Source organism: Melozone crissalis, unplaced genomic scaffold, assembly GCF_028551555.1.
Source record: "Melozone crissalis strain CALT ecotype California unplaced genomic scaffold, PUWL_Pcris_2 ptg000150l_1, whole genome shotgun sequence".
Lineage (NCBI taxonomy): Eukaryota > Metazoa > Chordata > Aves > Passeriformes > Passerellidae > Melozone > Melozone crissalis.
The window spans coordinates 1378183-1395425 of record NW_026535921.1 but is presented as its reverse complement, the minus strand read 5'-3'; the positions used below and the strand labels follow the sequence as shown (position 1 = coordinate 1395425).

The 17243-nt window shown below is 54.6% G+C and overlaps 1 protein-coding gene across 1 annotated transcript; it reads right to left on the bottom strand.

Annotated features, from left to right (window-relative positions):
• Positions 1-1100: 1100 nt before the first annotated feature.
• Positions 1101-14865, bottom strand: PBK (PDZ binding kinase). Its single transcript, XM_054293455.1, has 8 exons — positions 14799-14865; positions 13577-13671; positions 10695-10785; positions 8994-9136; positions 7031-7200; positions 5805-5934; positions 3197-3373; positions 1101-1333 (listed from the first exon to the last, which is right to left on the bottom strand). The coding sequence occupies exons 2-8, from the start codon at positions 13623-13625 to the stop codon at positions 1101-1103; spliced, it is 993 nt and encodes a 330-aa protein (XP_054149430.1). The 5' UTR covers positions 13626-13671; positions 14799-14865.
• Between the last annotated feature and the right edge of the window lie 2378 nt (positions 14866-17243).

The window sequence follows — 17243 nt, the reverse complement described above, 5'->3', positions numbered from 1 at the left end:
CCTCATCATTCCCGTTCTCCTGGCTGTTCCCGCTCTGTTATCCCTCATTCCCACTGTTATTCCGTCATTCCCGCTCCGTTATCCCGTCATTCCCGCTCTGTCCCTCATCATTCCCGCTCTCCTGCTGTTCCCGCTCTGTTATCCCGTCATTCCCACTGTTATCCCGTCATTCCCGCTCTGTTATTATCCCAACTATTCCTGTTCCGTTATCCCATCCCTCATTCCTGCTCGTTATCCCTCATCATTCCCGCTCTCCCAGCATTCCCACTGTCCCTCAGGGCTGTGTTATCCCGGCGTTCTCGCTGTCCCTCATCCATCATTCCCGCTCCTGTGTTATCCTGGCTATTCCTGCTCTCCTGGCGTTATTCCCGCTCTGTTATCCCGGCATTCCCACTCTGTCCCTCATTCCCTCATCATTCCTGCTCTCCCAGCTGTTCCCACTCCGTGGTTATCCTGTCATTCCCACTCCGTTATCCCAACTATTCCTGTTCCGTTATCCCATCCCTCATTCCCACTGTGTGATCCCATCATTCCTGCTCTGTTATTCCTTGTCATTCCCGCTCTGTTATCCCAACTATTCCTGTTCCGTTATCCCATCCCTCATTCCTGCTCCGTTATCCCTCATCATTCCCGCTCTCCCAGCATTCCCACTCTCCCCTCAGGGCTGTTATCCCATCATTCCCGCAGTGTTATCCCGGCATTCCCGAGCTCTCCCCCATCCCTCATTCCCGCTGTGTTATCCCGGCTATTCCCTCAGGGCTGTGTTATCCCGTCATTCCCCCTCTGTTATCCCATCATTCCCGAGCTGTTCCCTGTCCCTCATTCCCACTCTCCCGGCATTATTCCCGTTATCCCATCCCTCATTCCCGCTCTCCCGTTCCCGGCATTCCCGCAGCTGCAGCAGCGCAGTGACCACGGTGGCCGCCAGGGGGCGCCGCGGGCGGCGCATGCGCAGAAGAGCTCCGGCACGGGCCCCTGCGGGGGCATTCCCGCCCTGTTATCCCATCCCTCACTCCCGCTGTCCCCCGCCCCTCATTCCCGCTGTGTTATCCCGGCTATCCCCGCTGTCCCTCATCATTCCCACCCCGTTATCCCGCCCCTCATTCCCGCTCTCCCCCCGGCTGCTGTTCCTGTTCCCGCAGCTGCAGCAGCGCAGTGACGATGGTGGCCGCCGGGGGGCGCCGCGGGGGCTCGCGGGCGGTGCACGCGCAGAAGAGCTCCCGCACGGGCCGCTGCGAGGGCTCCCGCGCCGCCTCCGCGGGCAGCGGCGGCCGCGACCCCAGCGCGGCCTGGTACGCGGCCTCGTCCAGGGAATCCTCCGAGCACGAATCCTCTGGGATAACGGGAAGGAGGGACGGGGAGACAGAGAGAGAGGGAGCGGCCGTCAGCAGCGGGTACCGGGAATAATCCCGGCCCCATCCCAGCCCGCCGCTTCCTGATGTACCCAGAGCGATCCCAAGCTTTCCTTGGGCACTCTCAGCAATTCTCTGGAAATTCCAGCCCAGCCCCTCCTCACCCTCCCAGCCAGGAATTCCCTTCTGGGATACCAAGATCCAAAAACGCCAAAATCCAAGAATCCCAAAACCCCAAAATCCCAACCCTCTGGAATGGCGGCAGGGGAGCGGGAATCCCGGCCCCAATTCCAGCCCGGCGTTTCCTGAACTTCCCAGAGTGATGCTGACACTGCACCTCCTCACCTTCCCAGCCAGGAATTCTTTACCAAAATCCCAAAACCCCAAGATCCCAAAATCCCAACCCTCTGGAATCCGGGGAAGGAGCAGCCATTGGCAACGGATCCGGAGAATCCCCGCACGGCGCTTCGTGATGTACCCAGGGTGATCTCAGCCTTTCCTTGGACACTGCCAGGGATCCTCTGGGAATTCCAGCCCAGCCCCTCCTCACCCTCGCAGACAGGAATTCCTTCCCAAAATCCCAAAACCCCAAGATCCCAAAATCCCAACCCTCTGCAATGGCGGCAGGGAGCAGATCCCAGGAATCCTGCGCTGATCCCAGCCTGGCGCTTCCTGATGTTCCCAGGGTCCTAAGCTTTCCTTGGACACTCCCACAGGATTCTCTGGAATTCCAGCCCAGACAGGAATTCCTTCCCAAGATCCCAAAATCCCAAGATCCCCAAATCCCGACCTGCTGGCCATGGTGGGAGCCATTCCCTTTCCTGCCATTCCAGGCCCTTTTCCCAAATCCCTCTCCAGCTCTCCTGGGTTGGATCCAGCCCCATCCCAACTCCTCCTTGAGACGGAATTTCAGGATCCAGGAAATTCCCTGGGAATTCAGGACTCCAGGAAGGGTCTCCCTTCCCTTTCCCATCCCCAAATTCCATAAAAATCCCTCGGGATGGATCCTGAGTGTCCTTGAGCCCGGAATCCCGGAATGGTTTGGGATGGAATCCCTGGACCTTCAATCCCATCCCAGGGACCCTTCCCACCATCCCAGGGTGATCCAAATCCACCCTTGGATGCTCCCAGGGATTCTCTGGGAATTCCAGCCCAGCCAGGAATTCCTTCCCAAGATCCCACCATCCCAAGCTCCCCTTTCCCACTGGAAGCCATTCCCTGCCTCCTGCCCCTCCAGCCCTTGCCCAAATCCCAGCTCTCCTGCAGCCCCTTTGGGATGGGGAAGCGGCTCCAAGGATTCCCTGGATCCTCCCCTGATCCAGCTGCACATTCCCAGCTCTCCCAGCCTGCCACTGGATGCATCTCCATCCCGATTCCTGCTTGAGAAGGAATTTTGGGATCCAGGGGCTTCCCTGGGAATTCAGGACTACAGGAAGGGTCTCCCTTCCCTTTCCCATCCCCAAATTCCATAAAAATCCCTTGGGATGGACCCTGAGTGTCCTTGATCCCAGAATCCCGGAATGGTTTGGGATGGAATCCATGGACCTTCAATTCCATCCCACTCCAGTCCCACCATCCCGGGGTGATCCAAATCCACCCTGGGACACTCCCAGCGATCCTCCGGGAATTCCAGCTGAGCCAGGAATTCCTTCCCGAGATCCCACAATCCCAAGCTCCCCTTTCCCAGTGGGAATCCCATCCCATCCCATCCCATTCCCCTTTCCCCAAATCCCAAAGCCCCTTTCCCACCCGAGCACTCCCCGGATCCCTTCCCCGCGCCTGTTCCCTCTCTGTAATTCCTGGCATTCCCGTTATTCCTGGCATTCCCGTTGTGTTCCCGGTACCGTCGGATCCGTCGTCGCGGAGCGGGGGCAGGTGGGGCACGTTCAGGGCCAGCATCTCCCAGAGCGTGAGGCCGAAGGCGAAGACGTCGGCGCGGTCCGAGATGGCCCCGCCCGGCTCCAGCGCCTCGGGCGGCGACCACGGCTCCGTGCCCACGTAGCACAGGGAGGGGTCGCTCACTGCACAGGGAAAAACGGGAATAAATCGGGAATAATGGGATCAATGGGATCAATGGGATATGGGGCTCCGTGCCCACGTAGCACAGCGAGGGATCGCTCACTGCCGAAGGAAAAACGGGAATAAATCGGGAATAATGGGATCAATGGGATATGGGGCTCCGTGCCCACGTAGCACAGCGAGGGATCGCTCACTGCCGAGGGAAAAACGGGAATAAATCGGGAATTATGGGATCAATGGGATCAATGGGGCTCCGTGCCCATGTAGCACAGGGAGGGATCGCTCACTGCCGAGGGAAAAACGGGAATAAATCGGGAATAACGGGATCAATGGGATCAATGGGATATGGGGCTCCGTGCCCACGTAGCACAGCGAGGGATCGCTCACTGCCGAGGGAAAAACGGGAATAAATCGGGAATAATGGGATCAATGGGATCAATGGGATATGGGGCTCCGTGCCCACGTAGCACAGGGAGGCGTCGCTCACTGCACAGGGAAAAACGGGAATAAATCGGGAATAACGGGATCAATGGGATCAATGGGATATGGGGCTCCGTGCCCACGTAGCACAGGGAGGGATCGCTCACTGCACAGGGAAAAACGGGAATAAATCGGGAATAACGGGATCAATGGGATCAATGGGATATGGGGCTCCGTGCCCACGTAGCACAGGGAGGGATCGCTCACTGCACAGGGAAAAACGGGAATAAATCGGGAATAATGGGATCAATGGGATCAATGGGATATGGGGCTCTGTGCCCACGTAGCACAGGGAGGGATCGCTCACTGCCGAGGGAAAAACGGGAATAAATCGGGAATAATGGGATCAATGGGATCAATGGGGCTCCGTGCCCACGTAGCACAGGGAGGGATCGCTCACTGCCGAGGGAAAAACGGGAATAAATCGGGAATAACGGGATCAATGGGATCAATGGGATATGGGGCTCCGTGCCCACATAGTACAGGGAGGGATCGCTCACTGCCGAGGGAAAAACGGGAATAAATCGGGAATAACGGGATCAATGGGATCAATGGGATATGGGGCTCTGTGCTCACGTAGCACAGGGAGGGATCGCTCACTGCCGAGGGAAAAACGGGAATAAATCAGGAATAACGGGATCAATGGGATCAATGGGATATGGGGCTCCGTGCCCACGTATCACAGCGAGGGGTCGCTCACTGCACAGGGAAAAACGGGAATAAATCGGGAATTATGGGATCAATGGGATCAATGGGATCAATGGGGCTCTGTGCCCACGTAGCACAGGGAGGGGTTGCTCACTGCCGAAGGAAAAACGGGAATAAATCGGGAATAATGGGATCAATGGGATCAATGGGATTTGGGGCTCCGTGCCCACGTAGCACAGCGAGGGATCGCTCACTGCCGAGGGAAAAACGGGAATAAATCGGGAATAACGGGATCAATGGGATCAATGGGATCAATGGGATATGGGGCTCCGTGCCCACGTAGCACAGCGAGGGATCGCTCACTGCACAGGGAAAAACGGGAATAAATCGGGAAATATGGGATCAATGGGATCAATGGGATCAATGGGGCTCTGTGCCCACGTAGCACAGGGAGGGATCGCTCACTGCACAGGGAAAAACGGGAATAAATCGGGAATTATGGGATCAGTGGGATCAATGGGATATGGGGCTCCGTGCCCACGTAGCACAGGGATGGGTCGCTCACTGCACAGGGAAAAACGGGAATAAATCGGGAATTATGGGATCAATGGGATCAATGGGATATGGGGCTCCGTGCCCACGTAGCACAGCGAGGGGTCGCTCACTGCCGAAGGAAAAACGGGAATAAATCGGGAATAATGGGATCAAAGGGATATAGGGCTCTGTGCCCACATAGGAGAGAGAGGGGTCGCTCACTGCCATGGGATAACAGGAACGTATTTGGAATAATGGAATCAATAGAATTTTGGGATTGGCCACGCAGTACAGGGACGGGTTTCTCACTGCACAGGGATAACAGGGACCAATCGGGATCAACTGGATATCAGGACTGGGATATTGGGATTGGGAATGGGAATGAGATCAAAGGGATTTCAGGAATGGGATTGGGAATGTGATCGGGATTGCTCGCTGCTGAAGGAGCGGAGGGAACAAATTGGGAATGATGGGATCAAAGGGATATCAGGATATTGGGAATGGGATTGCTCACTGCAGCAGCAGCAGAGGGATAGCGGGATATTGGGATCAAAGGGATTTTAGGATTGGGAATGGGATCGCTCACTGCAGCGGGATAACGGGATATCAGGGACAGGATTGGGAATGGGAATGGATTGGGAAGGGGATCACTCACTGCCACAGGATCCAGGGATCAAAGGGATGCTGGGAATGGGATCCGTGGGATGGGAGTCCCACACTCCATACCAATTTACGGGGATCCCCCATTCCCGGGCATTCCCGGGTTCCCACCTGTCAGGTTCTCATCCAGGGGCAGGGAGACGCCGACGTCGCAGATCTTGACGGTCTCGAAGGCGCCGCGGACGACGACGTTGGGGGATTTGATGTCGCCGTGGAGCAGCCGCTGCTCCGTGTGCAGGTACTGCGGGAAACCCCGGGAATGCCGGGAATTCAGACCAAGGACAAATCCCGGATCCAGCCTCAAAACCTCGGGGGTGGCTCGGAATCCGTGGGTTGGGGGATCTCATGGATCAGCCCAATCCTGCGGCCGCTCCTTGGGCACTGCCAGGGATTCTCTGGGAACTCCAGCCCCAATGGGAATTACTTTCCAAGATCCCAAAATCCCGACCCTCTGGCCATGGTGGGAGCCATTCCCTGTGCTGCCATTCCAGGCCCTTTTCCCAAATCCCCCTCCAGCTCTCCTGGGTTGGATCCAGCCCCATCCCAACTCCTTGAGGAGGAATTTCGGGATCCAGGGGCTTCCCTGGGAATTCAGGACTCCAGGAAGGGTCTCCCTTCCCTTTTCCATCCCCGAATTCCACAAAAATTCCTTGATCCCAGAATGGTTTGGGATGGGATCCATGGACCTTCAATCCCATCCCATCCAATTCCAACCTCAATCCCAGACCGCTCCAACCTTTCCTTGGACTCTCCCAGGGATTCTCTGGGAATTCCAGCCCAGCCAGGAATCCCTTCCCAAATCCCACCCCAAGCTCCCCTTTCCTAGGAATTCCCTCCATTCCCAGCTCTCCCAGCCTGACATTGGATCCATCCCCATGCCAATTCCTCCCTGAGAAGGAATTTTGGGATCCAGGGCCTTCACTGGGAATTCAGGACTCCAGGAAGGGTCTCCCTTCCCTTTTCCATCCCCAAATTCCATAAAAATCCCTCAGGATGGATCCTGAGTGCCCTTGATCCCAGAATCCCAGAATGGTTTGGGATGGGATCGATGGACCTTCAATCCCACCCCATTCCAACCCCAATCCCAGGCCACTCCAACCTTTCCTTGGACTTTCCCCAGGATTCTCTGGGAATTCCAGCCCAGCCGGGAAATCCCTCCCAAGATCCCACCCATCCCCATCCCTATCCCAGCATCTAGACAGCCCCTCTGGCTCCCCTTTATCCCAGATTTTCAGGATTTCCTTGGAATCTCAGAATCTTCTCGGAATCCCATGACTTTCCCAGAACTCCCAGGGTTTCCCCAGAATTCCGGGATTTCCCTGGGATTTTCCCGGTACCTGGAGGCCCCTGGCCATGCTGAGGGCCACGTGCAGGATGGTGTTTGCCGGGAACATTCCCAGGCCCTGCTCCCGGCGCTCCTCGATGAGGTCGTTCAGGGATTTCTCCCCCCCGAATTCCATGGCCAGGCAGAGGCTCCCGTCCGGAGCCTTCGTCAGCGCCCGGTACCCTGGAATGGCAATGGGATCACTGGGAATGGGAGCCATGGGAATGGGAATGGGATCCGTGGGAATGGGATCCACGGGAATGGGAGCCATGGGAATTGGATCCCTGACAATTGGAATGGGGGTGGGAATGGGATCCTTGGGATTGGGATGGGATCCATGGGATCTGTGGGAATGGGAGCTGTGGGAATGGGATCTATGGGAATGGGAGCCATGGGATCCGTGCGAATGGGATCACTGGGAATGGGAGCCATGGGATCAGTGGGAATGGGAGCCATGGGATCCATGGGAATGGCAATGGGATGGGATCCATGGGGATGGGATCCATGGGAATGGGATTTGTGGGAATGGGATCCATAGGAATGGGAGCCATGGGATTTCTGGGAATGGGAATGGGAGCCATGAGAATGGGAATGGAATTGTGGGAATGGTAATGGGATTGGATCCATGGGAATGGGATCCGTGGGAATGGGAGCTGTAGGAATGGGATCCATTGGAGTGGGAATGGGATTCATGGGAATCGGAGCTGTGGGATCCATGGGAATGGGATTAATGAGAATGGGATCCGTGAGAATGGGATGGGAATGGGGATGGCAACCACAATCATGGAATGTTCTGGATGGGATTAATGGATTTCAGTCCCATCCCAGTCCAACCCTGAGCCCTCCCTTGATCCCAGGGAGCTCCAAATCCATCCTTGGACACTCCCAGGGATCCGGGGGCAGCCCCGGCTTCCCTGGGAACTCCAGAGGCACTGGGAGGTCTGGAATTCCCCAATCCCGGATCCCCCTCATCTCCCCCTCTATTCCCATGGATCCAACCCCTCCATTCCCATGCATCCGTCCCCTCATTGCCACAAATCCAGCCCACCCATTCCCAACAAATCCAACCTCTCCATTCCCACAGATCCACCCCCTCCATTCCCAATGTACCCAACCCCATTCCCAACAGACCCAACCCTCCATTTCCAATGGATCCATCCCTCCATTCCCACAGATCCAACCAAATTCCCAACAAATCCAATTCCATTCCCAACAGATCCAACCCCATTCCCAACGGATCCAACGCCTCCATTCCCACGGATCCATCCCTCCATTCCCACAGATCCACCCCCTCCATTCCCAATGTACCCAAACCCATTCCCTTGGATCCATCTCTCCATTCCCAATGGATCCAACTCCTTCATTCCCATGGATTTATCCCTCCATTCCCATCAAATCCAACACCTCCATTCCCACAGATCCAACCCCATTCCCTTCAAATCCATTCCCATTCCCAATGGATGCAACCCCATTCCCATCACATCCAACCCCATTCCCATCAAATCCCCTCCATTCCCAGTGGATCCAACCAATTCCCATGGATCCAACCCCTCCATTCCCGTGGATCCATTCCCATCAAATCCATCCCTCCATTCCCAATGTACCCAACCCCATTCCCATCAAATCCAACCCCTCCATTCCCATGGATCCAACCCCATTCCCAATGTATGCAACCCCATTCCCATCACGTCCAACCCCATTCCCAAGGGATCCATTCCTCCATTCCCAATGTACCCAACCCCATTCCCATCACATCCATTCCCATTCCCATGGATCCAACCCCATTCCCAATGTACCCCACCCCATTCCAATCAAATCCAACCCCTCCATTCCCGTGGATCCAACCCCATTCCCGATGTACCCAACCCCATTCCAATCAAATCCATTTCCATTCCCGTGGATCCAACCCCATTCCCAATGTACCCAACCCTTCCATTCCCGTGGGATCGGGCCCCTCCGTTCCCGGGAACGCGCACCGACGATGTTGGGGTGCCGCAGGTTCCGCAGGGTCCGCGCCTCCTCCCGCAGCCTCCGCTGGAAGAGGCTGCGCTGGCTCTGCGAGCAGCCGGCGTTGATCTTCTTCACGGCCCACGGGGAGCGCGGCAGCCCCCGCGGGGACCTGCCCGGGAAAAACGCGGGAATTGCCACGGAATTCCCAACGGGAAGGGGATCCGATCCGCCCGCCGCGGGACGGGAATGCTGCGAATCCCTCCGCGGAATTTTCGGGGAAAGGGAATTTTTATCCGATCCCGTTTCCAGGTGGGGCTGGTGGAGGGAAGGAATGGAGCCCAAAGCCCTGGAATTCCAGCCGGGACAGGGTTATCCCGAAATAATGGAGGCTAAACCTCTGGAATTCAAGCTGGGAATGGGTTAACCTGAAATAATGGAGCCCGAATCCCTGGAATTCCGGCTGGGAATGGGATATCCCAAAATAATGGAGCCCAAAATCTAGCACTTCCCAGGAATGGAGCCCAAATCCTGGAATTCGCAGGAATGGAGCCCAAATCCCTGGAATTCCAGCTGGGAAAGCGTTATCCAAAAATAATCAAACCCAAAGTCCCGGAATTACAGCTGGGAAAGGGTTATCCCAGAATACTGGAGCCCAAAATCTTGGAATTCCAGCCAGGACAGGGTTAACCCAAAATAATGAAGTCCCAAATTCCAGAATTACAGCTTGGCAAGGATTATCCCAAAATAATGGAAGTCACAAGAATGGGGCCCAGTCCTGGAATTCCGGCCAGGAAAGGGCTATCCCAAAATAAAGGCGTCCAAAATCCCTGAATTCCAGCCAGGACAGGGTTATTCCAAAATAATGGAGCCCAAATCCCAGAATTCCCAAGAATGGAGCCCAAAGCCCTGGAATTCCAGCCGGCACAGGGTTATTCCGAAATAATGGAGTCTAAACCCCTGGAATTCCAGCTGGGAATGGGTTAACCTGAAAGAATGGAGCCTGAATCCCTGGAATTCCGGCTGGGAATGGGATATCCCAAAATAATGGAGCCCAAAATCTAGCACTTCCCAGGAATGGAGCCCAAATCCTGGAATTCGCAGGAATGGAGCCCAAATCCCTGGAATTCCAGCTGGGAAAGCATTATCCAAAAATAATCAAGCCCAAAATCTCAGAATTACAGCTGGGAAAGGGTTATCCCAGAATAATGGAGCCCAAAATCCTGGATTCCCAGGAATGGAGCCCAGATCCTGGAACTCCAGCTGGGACAAGGTTATCCCAGAATCATGGAGCCCCAAATCCCTGGAATTCCAGCCAAGATTTATCCCAGGAATGGCCCCAAATCCCTGAATTCCATCCACGGAAAGACCAATGGGGTTATCCCAAAATAATGGAGCCGAAATCCCAGAATTCCCAGGAATGGAGCCCAAATCCTGGAATTCCAGCCGGGACAGGGTCATCCCAAAATAATGAAGCCCCAAATCCCGGAATTATAACTGGGCAAGGTTATCCCAAAATAATGGAGCCCAAAATCCTGAAATTACAGCTGGGAAAGGGTTATCCCAAAATAATGGAGATCAAATCCCACAATTCCAGCCGGGACAGGGTTATCCCAAAACTCCACGTTCCTTCCCCACTCCACAATTCCCAAATCCCTCCCTCGGCTCCGTATCCACAGGGAGGAAAACCAGGATCACCTCTGGGATTTCCCAGGATAGCAATTCCCAACCTTTTCATCAGGTAGACGCTGACTCCGGTGCCGAATCCCAACTTCTGCATGAAGGGAGAGGCCGGGATGGTCACAGACATGGGGCCGGGCTCTGCAGGGACAATTCCCGGTGATCCCATGGGAAATCCCACTGGGATCGGGACCTGCTGATCCCATGGGAAATCCCCCTGGCATTGGGATCTGCTGATCCTACAGGAAAATCCAACTTGGAACGGGATCTGCTGATCCCATGGGAAACCCCTCTGGGGTCGGGATCTGCTGATCCCATGGACAATCCCGCTGGGATCGGGATCTGCTGATCCTACAGGAACTCCACTGGGATTGGGATCTGCTGATCCTACAGGAAAATCCAACTTGGAATGGGATCTGCTGATCCCAGGGGAAATCCTGGATCTGCTCCTCAGGAATCACCCACAGGATGGGAGGGAACGGCCTCAAACTTCCTGGGAAAGTTCATTTGGATTTTGGGAACAGATCCTGTCTGGAATTCTCAGCCCTGGAGTCCCCATTCCCTGCAGGATTTAAATCCCAGGGGATTTCAGGGTCGCAGATCCTTGGCAGAACTGGGAATGGTCAGAATTCCCAGCCCAAAATATTCCATGATTCCCACGGGATGCTCTGAACCTGTTCCTGACCCAGATTTTTAGGAAAGCTCCTTCCAACCCCCACAGTGTTTTCCCAAATTTTGGCTCCGTTCCCTGGAGGAGTTTGTTCCCTAGAAAACGGAGATCCCGCAGATCCAGCCCCAATTCCAAAGGGGAATTCCAGGAAGCACAAAAAGGAGCTGGGATAGGAACGGGAAATGGGGATGGGCATGGGAAACAGGAATGGGAACAGCAATGGGAAATGGGGATGGAAATGGGAATGGGAACGGGGATGGGAGCAGGGACAGGAAATGGATATGGGAAAACAGGGATGGGAATGCAGATCAGAAATGGGAAACGGGAATGGGAACGAGGATTGGAACGGGAATGGGAAACAGGACTGAGAAATGGAGATGGAAAACGGGAATGGGAAATGGGGATGGGAACGGGAATGGGAAGCAGGGATTGGATCTGGGATGGGAATGGGAACAGGAATGGGGATGGGAAATGGGGATTGAAAACCAATCCCAGCTGATCCCAGGGATTTCCCACCTGGATGTGCTCAGGGATAAAACCGGGAGGATGAGGATGAGGAGGAGGAAGGGGGAGGGACGGGCTGAGTTTTCCCAGGAATCTCTGGGATTGTTGCAGGAAAGGTCGGACAGGGCTTGGAACAGCCTCTGGAATTCATCCCGGGATCCTTCCAAGGCCTTTCCCGTTTGTGATCCCGGGTTTGGGATGAGGGCGTTCCCTGGAACAGCCCCTGGGGTCTGGCAAACCCTTTGGGAACATCTCAAACCCTTTGGGAACATCCCAACCCCTTTGGGAGCATTCCAGTCACTTTGGGAATATTCTTACCCCTTTGGGAATATCCCGATCCCTTTGGGAATATTCCCATCCCCTTGGGAACATTCCTATCCTTTTGGGCACACTCTCATCCCCTTTGGGAACATCCCGATCCCTTTGGAAATATCCCAATCCCTTTGGGGTCATCCCCATTCCTTTGGGACCATCTCGATCCCTCTGGGAACATCCTGATCCCTTTGGGAATGTTCCCATCCCCTTGGGAACATCCTTATCCTTTTGGGAACATCCCGATCCCTTTGGGATCATTCCAGGATCAAACATCCCAATCCCTTAGGAAATATCCCATCCCTCTGGGAACATCCCAATCCCTTTGAGAACATCCCCATCCTTTTGGGAACACTCTCATCCCCTTGGGAACATCCTGATTCCTTTGGGATCATCCTGATCCCTTTAGAAACATCCCAACACCTTTGGGAGCCTCCCCATCCCTCTGGGACCATCCCGATCCTTTGGGAATATTCCCATCACCTTGGGAACACTGCAATTCCTTTGGGAATATTCCCATCCCTTTGGGATTATCCCGGGACTAAACATCCCGATCCCCTTGGGACCATCCCAATCCCTTTGGGATCATTCTGGGATCAAACATCCCGAACCCTCTGGAAATATCCCATCCCTTTGGGAACATCCCGACACCTTTGGGAACATCCCGATCCCTTTGGAAACATCCCAAACCCTTTGGGAACATTCTGGGATCAAATATCCCTATCCCTCTGGGGCCATCTTGATCCCTCTGGGAACATCCCGATCTCTTTGGGACCATCCCGATCCCTTTGGGAATATCCCAATCCCTTTGGGACAATTCCCATCCCCCTGGGAACATCCCAATCCCTCTGGAAACTTCCCGATCCCTTTGGGGCCATCCTGACCCCCATGGGACCATCCCAATCCCTTTGGGATCATTCCGGGATCAAATCTCCTGATCCCTTCAGGACCATCCCGACCCCTCTGGGACCATCTTGATCCCTTTGGGAATATTCCCATCCCCTTGGCAACATCCTGATCCGTTTGGGAACATTATGGGATCAAACACCTCGATCCCTTTGGGACCATCCGCATCCCTCTGGGAACATTCCGAGGTCAAACATTCTGATCCCTCAGGGACCATCTTGATCCCTTTGGGAACATCCCGATCCCTCTGGGAACATCCCAATCCCTCTGGGAACATCCCAGTCCCTTTTGGGAGCGTTCCAGGATCAAACATCTCGATCCCCTTGGAAACATCCGGAACCCTTTGGGAATGTTCTCATCCCTTTTGGGAATATCCCAGTCCCTTTGGGAATGTTCCCATCCCCTTGAGAACATCCCGATCCCCTTGGGAACATCCCAATCCCTTTGGGAACGTTCCCATCCCCTTGGGATCATTCCCATTCCTTTGGGACCATCCCAATCCCTCTGGGATCACTCCAGGCCATTCCCGCTGTTCCTCACCGGCTTTGTCCCGGCGTGCCGAGGGCGTCGGGGACTGGAAGGTGTCCATGGAGCCGATCCCGATCCCGATCCCGATCCCAATCCCGATCCCGATCCTGCGGGGAACGAGGGGACATGAGGGACCCCAATGGCGCTGGGGGGAATTTTGGGAATTGGGGGGGCCTGGATTTTGGATTTTGGGAAATCCCAGATTTGGAAATTGGGGTAAATGTTGGGAATTGGGGAAATCTTGGATTTGGGAAGTGGGGGGGGGGGGGGGGGGGGCTGGATTTGGGGGAAATTGTGGGAATTAGGGAAATCCCGGATTTGGGAATTGAGGGGAATTTTGGAGATTGGGGAAATCCTGGATTTGGGAATTGGGAAATCCCAGATTTGAGAGTTGGGGAGGTCTGGATTTGGGAATTGGGGTAAATTTTGGGAATTGGGGAAATCCTGGATTTGGGAATTGCTGGGGCCTGGATTTGGGAATTGGGAAATCCCAGATTTGGGAAGTGGGGGGTCCCGATTATGGGAATTGGGGGGGGGGGGCCTGGATTTGGGAACTGGGGAGAGCTGGATTTGGGGGAAATCCTGGATTTGGGAATAGGGAATTGCAGGGGCCTGTTTTGGGAACTGAGGGAAATTTTGGGAATTGGGGGGGACCAGGATTTGGGAATTAGGGGGTCCCGAATTTGGGAATTCAGGGAAATTTGGGGAATTGGGGGAAATTTTGGGGACTGGGGGGGCCTGGATTCGGGAACTGGGGAGAGCTGGATTTGGGAATTGGAAAATCCTGGATTTGGGAATTGGGGGGGGGGGGCTGAATTTGAGAATTGGGGAAATTCTGGATTTGGGAATTGGGGGAAATTTTGGGAATTGGGGAAATTTTGGGAATTGAGGGGGCTGGATATTTGGGAACTGGGGGAGGCTGGATTTGGGAATTGGGGGTGGGGGGGGGGGGAGCTAGATTTGGGACATGGGGGCTCCCCCGTTTGGGAATTTAGGGAGTCCCGTGATTTGGGAGGTCCCAGATCCGGGAACTGGGGAGATCCCCGAAATCCCGGCCCCGGGAACTGGGATGGTCCCGGGCTGGGGGATCCCAGATTGGGGAATTGTGGCGCGGGGGAGGATCCCAACACAGGGATGGGGATCCGGGGTTGGGAATTGGGAACTGGGGGGGAATCCCAGGATTTGGGGGGCGATCCCAGCTCCGGGGGTTCCCAGGAAGAGCCGCCGGTCCCACCTCGCTCCGGGATTCGCTGGCTGCGGCCGCCGAGCGCCGGGAATTCCGGGATCCTTTTCCCGGTGCCGATCCCAAGGAAATTCCCGGGGAATCCCGGGATCCTTTTCCCGCCTTTTCCGGCCGTTTTCGGGCGCCGCGTTCGAACCCCGCGCGCGCGCTCGCGCCGGCCCCGCCCCTCCCTGGGGGCGTGGCCAAACACCAAATATGGCGCGAGGGGGCGGGGATGTGGGCGTGGCCAGACCCGCGAGGGGCGTGATCAGAGCTGGGGGCGTGGCCGAGCGCTGGCGGGGTGACGTAATCCGAGCGCGCCGTGTGGGGGGCGTGGCCAGCGCAGGGTGGGCGTGGCTTGAGGCGGTCCCGGGGGGGTTTGGGGCGGCCCCAAAAGCGGCGCGGGGGATTTGGGGCGCTCCGGGGGCTCCGTGGGGCTGGGAAGGGTCAAAAAGGGGAGAGGGGGTGGCCAAGAATTTAGGGGGGCGGTGGGGGGGGTCGGTGGAAACACATAAATGCCCGAAAACCCCATAAAAACCCCAAAAATACCTCTAAACCCCATAAACCCCAAAAATCCCCCTAAACCCCCATAAAACCCCATAAATGCCATAAAAAGCCCGTAAATGTCCATAAAACCCCATAAAACCCCCATAAACCCCCATAAACTCCATAAAAGCCCATAAATACCCATAAACCCCAATAAAACCCCATAAATACCCCAAACCCCTATAAAACCCCGAAATACCCCATAAACCCCATTAATCCCATAATGCCCCATTAAACCCCATAAACACCATAAACCCCCATTAACCCCTTAAACCCCAAAAAACACCCTAAACCCCATAAAATCCCCCAAAACCCCATAAACTCCATAAATCCCATAAAAGCCAATAAAACCCCATAAATCCCTCTCAACCCCCAGGAAACCCCATAAATACCCCATAAACCCCATAAACCACATTAAATCCCATAAACCCCATAAACCAGATTAAATCCCATAAATCCCCATAAATGCCCTAAAACCCCATAAAAACCCATACATGCCCATAAAACCCCAATAAAAATCCCATAAATGTCCTAAGCCCCCATAAAACCCCATGAATGCCCCATAAACCCCATAAAATCCCCCAAAACCCCATAAAGTCCATACGTCCCCCCAAAACCCTATAAATCCCATAAAACCCATAAACCCCATAACCTGCCATAAACTCCCATAAACCCAATAAACCCTGTAAAAACCCCATGAACCCCGTAAACTCTATAAAACCTCATTAAACCCCATAAAACCCCAAAATCCCCATAAACCTCATAAATCCCAAAACCCCATAAAACCCCATAAAATCCCAAAAAACCCCACAAATCCCCATAAGCCCCCCTAAAACCCTATAAACCCCATAAAACCCCATAAAACCCCATAACCTCCCATAAACCCTATAAAAACCCCATGAACCCCATAAACCCCATAAACGCAAAAAAACCCCATAAACCAAAAAAAACCCCATAAATCCCATAACCCCACGTGGAGAAAAACAAATCCTTTATTTCTCTGGGAACGATCCCATTCCTGGGATCCGGGCTGCGATGGGGATTTGGGATGGATTTGGGGTCGTCCTTTTTGGGATCACCCCTGGCCCCTTTGGGATGGGTTTGGGGTTTTCCTTTGGGATGGGTTTGGGATTTCTCCCCAGTCTCTTTGGGATGGATTTGGGATTTTCTCTTTTGGGATGTGTTTGGGATTTCCCCTCCGGGATGGATTTGGGATTTGCCTTTGGGGCGGGTTTGGAGTTTCCCTTTGGGATGGATTTAGGGTCAGTCCCTTGGGGTCAGTTCCTCTGGGGTGGGTTTGGGGTCAGTCCCTTTTGGGTTGTGTTTGGGATTTCCCTTTCGGGGCAGGTTTGGGGTCAGTCCTTGGGGGCGGGTTTGGAGTCAGTCCATTAGGGGATGGATTTGGGGTCAGTTCCTGGCCCTTTTGGGATGGATTTGGGGTCAGTCCCTTTGGGGTGGGTTATAGAACAGTCCCTTGTGGCGGGTTTGGGGTCAGTCCCTTTTGGGGTGGATTTTGGGGTCAGTCTGTTATGGGGGGGGTTTGGGGTCAGTCCCTTTGGGGTGGTTTTGGGGTCATTCCCTTTTGGGATGGATTTGGGATTTCTCCTTTGGGGTGCGTTTGGGGTCAGTCCCTTATGGGATAGATTTGGGGTTATTCCCTTTATGGGATGGATTTAGTGTCAGTCCCTTTGGGATGTCTTTGGGGTCAGTCGCTTTTGGGATGGATTTGGGATTTCTCCTGTAGGGTGGGTTTGGTGTCCGTCCCTATGGGATGGGACGGATTTTGGATCAGCCCCTTTTATGGATGGGTTATGGTGTCAGTCTGTCCGGTCGGTGTCAGTCTGTCCGATCAGTGTCAGTCTGTCTGGCTGGCGTCAGTCTGTCCATTTGGTGTCAGTCTGTCCGATCAGT

Bases quoted from the DNA above. Each gene is read 5' to 3' on its own strand.
- PBK (XM_054293455.1), bottom strand. From the start codon at position 13,625: ATGGACACCTTCCAGTCCCCGACGCCCTCGGCACGCCGGGACAAAGCC. The intron at 3,374-5,804 runs GTGGGAACCCGG...TTCCCTGTGCAG, and splicing joins CCTGGATGAGAACCTGACAG to TGAGCGACCCCTCCCTGTGC. The intron at 1,334-3,196 runs GTACCGGGAACA...CCGTTATCCCAG, and splicing joins CCGCGACGACGGATCCGACG to AGGATTCGTGCTCGGAGGAT.